This window comes from Schistocerca nitens, chromosome 5, assembly GCF_023898315.1.
Source record: "Schistocerca nitens isolate TAMUIC-IGC-003100 chromosome 5, iqSchNite1.1, whole genome shotgun sequence".
NCBI lineage: Eukaryota > Metazoa > Arthropoda > Insecta > Orthoptera > Acrididae > Schistocerca > Schistocerca nitens.
In genome coordinates this window covers 189,499,170-189,509,260 of record NC_064618.1, presented here as the reverse complement: position 1 = coordinate 189,509,260, position 10,091 = coordinate 189,499,170, and the positions used below count along the sequence as shown (strand labels likewise).

The window sequence follows — 10,091 nt, the reverse complement described above, 5'->3', positions numbered from 1 at the left end:
GGAGGCGAAGAACGAAGAGCTCGGATTAAAAAGAGTTTGACGGGGCGTAGCCTTTCGGCCCTACTGATTCAGCGAAGAAGCAATTACGAATATAAAGGAAAGCTACAAGATAGGAATTAAAATTCAAGGTTAAAGGATATCAGTGATAGGATTTGCTCAAGACATGGCTATCCTCAGTGAATGTAAAGATAAATTACAGGATCGCCTTAATGAAATGAACAGTCTAACAAATACAGACTATGGATTGAGAGTAAATCGAAGAAATACGAAAGTAATGAGAAGTAACAGAAATGAGAAATGCGTGAAACTTAATATTAGGATTGATGTAGATGAAGTTAAGGAATTCTGCTACCTAGGCGGTAAAATAACCCGTGACGGATGGAGCGGGGAGCAAATAAAAATCAGGCAAAAACGGCATTCCTGATCGAGGGAATTCAGCTAGTACCAAATAGAGGTCTTAATTTGAGGAAGAAATTTCTGAGAAATTACGTTTGGAGCACAGCACCGTATGGTAGTGAAACATGGACTGTGTAGAAACGACGAAAGAAACGAATCGAAACATTTAAGATGTGCTTTACTGAAGAATGTCGAAAATTAGGTGGGCTAGGAATATAAGGAATGAGGAAAATAGGAGAGGAAAAGAATATATGGAAAACATTAACAAGATCAAGGGCCAGACTGATAGGATATGTGTTAAGATGCGAGGGAATAACTTCCACGGTACTGGAAGAAGGTTAAAACTGTAGAGGAAAAGAGAGATTAGAATATACTCAGCCAATGTATGAGAACGTACGTTGCAATTGGTACTCTGCGATGAAGAAGCCGGCACAGGCCAGAAATTCATGGCGGCCGCATCAAACCACTCACAAGACTGATGGATTAAAAAAAATTAAAGTCTTATTATATATGTGTCGTGCGGTGATATAATGTTGCATGTGCATTGAGTGATATATGTGAATACTGTCAGCGAAATGTGTCGCGTTTACAGCTACTAGCGACGAAAAAATATATTAAAAGGTCGTGCCTGATGCTGCAGTTTTACTGCACGTGCGGGAAAAAATGTAGTAAGCGATGAGCTTTCTTCCTTTAATCACTTTGTGTGGATTGTCAGCTGGCAAAAGTTTCGTAAGGCTTTTAAATAATGTGTAATATCTGTTACAAGTCACTAACTGCTCTGATTCTGAAGTACAGGATGAATAAAATCTGGCTATTGGCGCGTCGTGGGCACACACTCTTCTCCACCCACATTCGCACCCGTTTTAGAGATACCTGATTCTTTTCAGGAGGTAAGTGATATGTGTACCAAGGTTGGCTGAAATCGAGTCATTTGTTTAGGAGGAAATGTGGAACATACTTATAAACAAACACAGGCGTACATACATTATCAAATTTATTTTTATAATACCCATGGATGTGGCTCCCCTCTTTGATGCAGAGCTTGTCGATATTTCATTTTGCTGCTACTCAGTACTTTCCGCTTCCTATGGATTACTTTCAGTCGATACGGTAAAGCAATAAATAACGTGAAACTGTCGTTAAGTTAATATTTTAAGCTTCTTCATGCTCTGGATGTTACCGTGAATATACTACTTGAAGACGTATCACACAGTGGCATTATAAAGCAGCTCCTCTTACATCACGCAGCACGGCTGTCGCTGTCTGTGGGTCGCCTTCGAGATCTTCCGGGTATTTATTCTTAAAAAGACAGCCTCCGGCTTCAGAAATCGCAGCAGAAAATGTCTTGCATATCGGACTGGGAAGTCGTGATAGCCGAGCAGCTGACGGCTGGTAAGGCGGGCGAGGATTTGCATGAGAAACGGCCCCCATCCATCCCCCTCACCGTCGCCCCCGGTGCGTCTGCGGTGCGGGCGGCATCCATCACAGCGCAGATCCGGGCAGGGCCCTGCGAAGTTAAAGACGTCTCGCAGCGCACGCCCTGCCCTGTCTGTCTGGGTGACCTACTAAGCGAGAGCCACGGATAACGACGTGACGGAGAGTTCCTCTGCGTTTCATGCTCGCAGTAGATTGCTCCTCTCATACAGTTGTAATACGCGCGGTGCTCCATGTACCGCTGACAATTTCGCTAATGGATGGAGGCAGCACTGGTCACAGAGTGGATGTTCCAGAACAGGAGGTCTTAGAACTTTTCATTTGCAGTCTGGAAATTTCTCAAATTGTGGAACTTTATACGGATTACATTAAATGTTCTCGGGTTTCCAACCGCTTCAATTGCTTAAAGCTACACGAGCTTTCGGCCAAGCACTCCTTGGCCATTGTCAAGTGATATGGCTGCCATTGGGCTGTTGGTGAGCACTTATATACGCTAGCTGGCGGCTGTGACGTCACTGGTGCCCGTGACATTGCCATATATGGGCATGTTTTGAGTCGGCGTTCGGTGTGCCCTCTTCAACCGCGCGATCACTGGATCCCACGCAGCACTGAACTACAAGCCACCGTCTCTATTCAGGGTGTTTGCTGTAATTTTTGTTTAAATAGCTTCCATTATTAAAGTCCCAGAAGCCGTTAGTGCGAGTCACGACAGGTATCGTCAAATTTTATGTGGTGACCGTTTTCTAACGCATGCTCAGCTAACGCAGAGACAGGCTGGACAGTGAAGGAGGAGGCGTGTTCATAGCGATAAGAAGTGCAATAGTATCGAAGGATATTGACGGAGATACGAAATGTGAAATAAATTGGGTGAAGGTCACTGTTAAAGCAGGCTCAGACATTGTAATTGGATGTCTCTATAGGCCCACTGGCTCAGCAGCTGTTGTGGCTGAACACCTGAAGGATAATTTGGAAAATATTTCGAGTAGATTTCCCCACCACGTTATAGTTCTCGGTGGAGATTTTAATTTGCCGGATATAGACTGGGAGACTCAAACGTTCATAACGGGTGGCAGGGACAAAGAATCGAGTGAAATTTTTTAAGTGCTTTATCTGAAAACTACCTTGAGCAGTTTAACAGAGAACCGACTCGTGGCGATAACATATTAGACCTTCTGGTGACAAACAGCCCCGAACTATTTGAAACAGTTAACGCAGAACAGGGAATCAGCTATCACAAACCGGTTACTGCATCGATGATTTCAGCCGTAAATAGAAATATTAAAAAAGGTAGGAAGATTTTTCTGATTAGCAAAAGTGACAAAAAGCAGATTTCAGAGTACCTGACGGCTCAACACAAAAGTTTTGTCCCAAGTACAAAAAAATGGCTCTGAGCACTATGGGACTTAACATCTGTGGTCATCAGTCCCCTAGAACTTAGAACTACTTAAACCTAACTAACCTAAGGACATCACACACATCCATACCCGAGGCAGGATTCGAACCTGAGACCGTAGCAGTCGCGCGGTTCCGGAATGAGCGCCTAGAACCGCGAGACCACCGCGGCCGGCTCCCAAGTACAGATAGTGTTGCGGACCAGTGGACAAAGTTCAAAACCATCGTACAATATGCGTTATATGAGTATGTGCCAAGCAAGATCGTAAGAGATGGAAAAGAGCCACCGTGGTACAACAACCGAGTTAGAAAACTACTGCGGAAGCAAAGGGAACTTCACAGCAAACATAAACAAAGCCAAAGCCTTGCAGACAAACAAAAATTACGCGAAGTGAAATGTAGTGTGAGGAGGGCTATGCGAGAGGCGTTCAATGAATTCGAAAGTAAAGTTCTATGTACTGACTTGGCAGAAAATCCTAAGAAATTTTGGTCTTATGTCAAAGCCGTAGGTGGATCAAAACATAATGTCCAGACACTCTGTGACCAAGATGGTACTGAAACAGAGGATGACAGACTAAAGGCCGAAATACTAAATGTCTTTTTCCAAAGCTGTTTCACAGATTAAGACAGCACTGTAGTTCCTTCTCTAGATTGTCGCACAGATGACAAAATGGTAGATATCGAAATAGATGACAGAGGGATAGAGAAACAATTAAAATCACTCAAAAGAGGAAAGGCCGCAGGACCTGATGGGATACCAGTTCGATTTTACACAGAGTAGAGTTCCAAAGGATTGGAAAAGGGCACAGGTCATCCCCGTTTTCAAGAAGGGACGTCGAACAGATGTACAGAACTATAGACCTGTATCTGTAACGTCGATCAGTTGTAGAATTTTGGAACACGTATTATGTTCGCGTATAATGACTTTTCTGGAGACTAGAAATCTACTCTGTAGGAATCAGCATGGGTTTCGAAAAAGATGGTCGTGTGAAACCCAGCTCGCGCTATTCGTCCACGAGACTCAGAGTGCCATAGACACGGGTTCAAAGGTAGATGCCGTGTTTCTTGACTTCCGCAAGGCGTTCGATACAGTTCCCCAAGTTGTAACAATGGAAAATTGTACTGAAATGCAGGAGGATCTGCAGCGAATTGACGCATGGTGCAGGGAGTGGCAATTCAATCTCAATGTAGAAAAGTGTAATGTGCTGCGAATACATAGAAAGATAGATCCCTTATCATTTAGCTACAAAATAGCAGGTCAGCAACTGGAAGCAGTTAATTCCATAAATTATGTGGGAGTAAGCATTAGGAGTGATTTAAAATGGAATGATCATATAGTTGATCGTAGGTAAAGCAGATGCCAGACTGAGATTCATTGGAAGAATCCTAAGGAAATGCAATCCGAAAACAAAGGAAGTAGGTTACAGTACGCTTGTTCGTCCACTGCTTGAATACTGCTCAGCAGTGTGGGATCCGTACCAGATAGGGTTGATAGAAGAGATAGAGAGGATCCAACGGAGAGCAGCGTGCTTTGTTACAGGCTCATTTAGCAATCGCGAAAGCGTTACGGAGATGATAGATAAACTCCAGTGGAAGACTCTGCAGGAGAGACGCTCAGTAGCTCGGCACGGGCTTTTGTTAAAGTTTCGAGAACATACCTTCACCGAAGAGTCAAGCAGTATATTGCTCCCTCCTACGTATATCTCGCGAAGAGACCATGAGGATAAAATCAGAGAGATTAGAGCCCAAACAGAAGCATACAGACAATCCTTCTTTCCACGAACGAAACTGGAATAAAAGGGAGAACCGATAGAGGTATTCGGGGTACCCTCCGCCACACACCGTCAGGTGGCTAGCGGAGTATGGATGTAGATGTAGATGTAGATGTAGAACGCAGATTTCTCTGGATAGTGTAGGTGATAATACCTCTCATGTTCTTTCCTGTGTTGTTCAACAGTGAGCACTGTTTGTCCGATGTAGTTCGGGCCACACTCACAAGGTATTTCGTAGACTCAAGGTGTTCTGAGACCTACTGCGTCTCTAACTGGTCTCAGTAATTGACGGATTTTCGCTGGAGGCCTGAAGATTGATTTGATCTTGTGTCTTTTCAACAGGCGCCTTATCTCGCCCGACACAGAGCCAAAGACCGGCAGCAAAGCAAGTTTTTTTTTTTTTTTTTTTTTCCTGCTCTTCGTCGGTGGTCTTATTCTGATATTTCCCAGAAATCACTTCTGTCACTTGATGGGCGCTGTAGCCGTTATTCCTGAAAACCTTGCGTAGGTGGCTCAGTTCACGGGGCAGGTTATCGTCGTCTGATATTACTCTTGTACAATGCACCAGTGTTTGTAATACTGTGCTCTTCTGTGCTACATGATGATGGCTGGTGGTGTGCAGGTACAGGTCTGTGTGGGTGGGCTTTCTGTAGATGCTGTGGGCAAGGCACCCATTTAGTTTACCGTGGACTAGGACGTCGAGGAAGTGCAATGCATTATCTTTTTCCACCTTCATGGTGAATTGGATGTTACTGTTGATACCATTGAGATGTTTCTAGCGTCCGTGTGGCCAAATGACGAACGTGTCGTCTATGTATCGGAAGAAACACTTCGGCTTCAGTGGCGCAGTATCTATGGCAATATCCTCAAAATTCTCCATGAAGAGGTTTGCAACAGCGGGAACCAACGGACTACCATTGCTACGCCTTCTGTCTGATCGTAATACTGGTCGTTGTACACGAAATAGGAGGACGTAAGAGTGTGCCTAAATAGTTCGACCACGTCACTTACCATGTACTGGGAAATTAGGTCCAAAGCGTCTTTGACAGGTACATTCGTAAACAGCGCCATTACATCAAAACTGACCATAATATCATCCTTACTAAGGCGCAGACGGCAGAATTTATCAACAGAATCAACTGTCTACGCCTTAGTGAGGATGACATTATGGTCAATTTTGATGCAGTGGCGCTGTTTACGAATGTGCCTATGAAAGACGCTTTGGACATAATTTCCCATTACTTTGTAAGTGACGTGGACGAGCTATTTAGGCACACTCGTACGTCCTCCTATTTCATCCCGGAACAGTTTCCCTTCACCAATTGATTTCTTGTTTCGTTTTCTGTGTTACCTGCCTGGTGCAAACTGGACGTCAATTACACAATAGGTTTAGTTGTCCTCTTTGTCAAACTTTATAGAGAAGATGAGAAGGGGGAGCTCTCGTTTGCTGGAATGGATGTTACAACAGATAAGTAATTCTTGTGGAGTTGGCACGATTGATCTGCTGGCCAACAAATTTGTTTATTGAGGTATTAAACCAAGACCCAGCAACGGAATACCACATACTTCCTAAAATCACTATGAAGGACCTTTAACAGAGACAAGTGCCTTAATTGCCACTCTATCTGCTGACTACTGACCACTAGGTATAAATCATAAATCATCAACATTGAAGTAATTCACTATCAATCACGCGCCACGTGTCGTACAGTACAAGACACAAGTAACGATCAGTAGCCTACTCCCGCTGTTCACTGAAATTCCTCTAACTTGATTCTGTGAAACAGGACAGGCTTTTAGTGTTCCAATGTTTACTGAAAATTGGTGGTTAGCTTGCAGTTTCCGTGTGTCCAACAAAGTGCATCACCATCTTCTCTTAGCTGAAGTGCCTGTTGCCCCAACAGGTCCTGTTTGAGGAGCGTCATTGCACTTCGGCTGCTCCGACTACTCATCATTGCTTCCTAACCTTGTCTCTGTTTTTCCAAGAATGCTATAGAACTCCCTTGACAACCACACAGAACATGTTTTTACCCATTTATACGAGGTGCGACAATAAAGTAGTGAGACTGATTTTCTTTGCAAGATGCGGCAACCCTGCAGGCTTGCGTAGATATAATATCTTTGACCTTGGTCTATAAGCTGCTTCTAGTCCAAGCGGCGCATCGAAGCAACTGCACAGTCGTGAGTTGTGCTGTAATACGTTAACACATGTTTGTGTCTCTCGTCACGGAAATGGAACCGCATAACATTGCGCAACGAAATGCCATTTCTTTTTGCGTTAAATTGGGTGAAAACGCGATGACCACTTACATTAAGCTTCAGAAGGCTTTTGGAGAGGAGATTACGTTAAGAGATCAAGTTTTTCGTTGGCATAAAATGTGTAGTGAAGGCAGAGCGAATGTTAAAGATTAAGACCACGGTGGACGACCACCTACCTCACGGACGGATGTCAACTTGGCCAGGCTGCGTCAACTCGTACGATCTGATCGAAGATTATCCGTGAAAATTGTTGCAGAAGAAGTGAACATCAATCGAGAAACAGTTCGTCTCATAATAACTGGATACTGCATCACAATAATGCACCATCCCATACTGCTCTGTCAGTACAGCAATTTTTAACCTCAAAACAAATTTCAGTACTACCACAGCAACCTTATTCACCAGATATCGCTCTGGGCGACCTTTTTCTATTTCCAAGAGTCAAAACAGCGGTCAAGGTACACCATTTTCAAACAACACAATCTGTCCAAAAATCTGTGACGAGAGTCTTGAAGGATATTACAGAAGTTGAGTTCCAGAAATGTTACCGTCAACGGCAGAAGCGCTGGAAAAAGTGTGTGCAATCAGAAGGGAACTACTTTGAAGGAGACAACACTAAACTGGACTAAGATGGCAAGCAAAATTTTTTTCACATCAGTCTCATTACTTTATTGTCGCACCTCGTAGACGACTGGAAATCTTTTTGAATACCTGCTTTTTCCCCACATCGTCTTAGGTATAGTAATGTGTTGTGTTTTTGATGTTTCTATTTTTTTCCATCCCATGTAGTCTGGCGGCAAGGGACAGTTTGGTACTGGTGGGAAGTGTCGGGTAGAAGTTATGGAGGTATCAACGCCTGTATTATATTATGTGCTGTTTCAAATAGATGTAGGATGCAATTATAAATGTAGAAATTAAGACACATGCACAGGACAGACTATAGCGAAGAGCTGGCTCGAACGAGTCACCTATCTGAAGGCCAACAGGATGAGATCCAACGAATGACCAAAAAGGAAAAAAGAGAAACAGTAACTCATCATTAGTATATTATAAATAAAAAAATCGTAACGTGTGGGCACAGTCTAAAGAAAAAAACCGTTTGTAATGTCTGCCACTGAAACAAAAACAGAAGGCAAAAAAAGCAGAGAGAGAAACGACTGGACATGCTGAGAGATTTGACAGAAGGAATATATCACAAAGTAGTATCTGAGCAACAATGAATAAATTTGGTAACAGTAAATTACTAATTGATTTAATGATAATACGTGCAATATATTGTGTGGTCAACTGCTATAATATATTCCGCTAAAACGTTGTTAAAACTTAACATCTCTTGGATTACAAGTCGGTTGAAACCTATTTAAACAAATTTCAAAATTATAATATTCTAATTGGGAATTATAATGTTCCTACAAATGAAACTAAAAACTAATCTAAACTAAACTTTTCCCGAACAGGCCATGAAGGCCCAACTTTACCGACCGGCCGCTATGTCATCCTCAGGCCATAGGCGTCATTGGATGCGGATATGGAGGGGTATGTAGTCAGCACACCGCTCTCCCGGCCGTCTGTCAGTTTCCGAGACGGGAGCCGCTACTTCTCAGTCAATTAGCTCCTCAGTTTGCCTCACAAGCGATGAGTGCACTCCGCTTGCCAACAGAGATCGTCAGGCCGGTCGGTGTGGCCGTGCGCTTCTAGGCGCTTGTCTGGACCCGCGTGACCGCTACGGTCGCTGGTTCGAATCCTGCCTCGGGCATGGATGTGTGTGATGTCCTTAGGTTAGTTAGTTTTAATTGGTTCTAAGTTGACCCCAGAAGTTAAGTCGCATAGTGCTCAGAGCCATTTGAACAGCGCTCTTCAGACAGGATGGTCACCCAAGTGCTAGCCCAACCCCACTGTGCTTAACTTCGGTGATCTGTCGGGAACCAGTGTTACCGCTGCAGAAAGGCCGTTGTCTACAAATGAAATTAACAGAATTGTTACTTCGTCACATGAGCAGTGCACTACAGTATTAGTCAATGCCGCCTGCAGCTAGAGATGACAGGACTTCAACCGGTCTGACATGACGGTGAAGTTAACAACGCATGGTATCATTGTCCTGGGATACAATTTTTCGTAATTTTGCGAGAAAATTGGAAATTCTATTTATGACAACGCGTAGTTCATTTGCTGAAGTAAAGGTATGTTTTCGTATCAAGCGAACAATATCGCTTTAATAGAAATTTACGACAAGCGTATAAATAATCAGAAAACGTGCTCACTACGCTTCATTGAAGACAATGAAACAATAACCGGAAGCATACAATGGAAGTAGAAAATTTAGCGTATGGTATCATTGCCTTGAAAAAATCACTTTGAGAAAGATCATTACTCGAAAGCATAGTGCAAAAGCGGGGATAAACATGATGGTAATCCGAAAGTGATGACTCATGACCATGACACTATGCTCCTATTTCAGAGGAGAGCGTTTGACATTCCAGTTCTCGTTTACTAATCTGAAATGTGCATGGGAAAGACAACATTTACGTTCCCGGGACGAAGGTGCAACTACTAAAATTAACATTATCGTCACAGGATGAGTAAAATTTGTATCTAATCAGCATGATTTGTATCCCGCAAGGTTGAAATAACGAGTATTTCGTCTGTTATTGACGATAATAGTATTTAAGTACCCATTAAAATGTAAATAACACAGAGAGACATAGCCTTGTTAAGTGACGGGTGAAAATCATATTTACTCCGTGACCTATTTTTATGACATTTTACCGTAATTAAAAAGTTTGAGACGTTCAGTGGTAACGCATGTCATCTAGTATATATGGCATTACTATACAAAAA

At 43.0% G+C, this 10,091-nt stretch overlaps 1 protein-coding gene across 1 annotated transcript in view; it reads left to right on the top strand.

The window, feature by feature from the left end:
• Positions 1 to 1,736: 1,736 nt before the first annotated feature.
• LOC126260336 (putative gustatory receptor 28b) overlaps positions 1,737 to 10,091 on the top strand; it is a 45,814-nt gene continuing 37,459 nt past the window's right edge. Inside the window, exon 1 of the mRNA XM_049957661.1 lies at positions 1,737 to 1,943. Within this exon, the coding sequence (XP_049813618.1) occupies positions 1,737 to 1,943 (207 nt within the window). The remainder of the gene's footprint in view (positions 1,944 to 10,091) is intronic.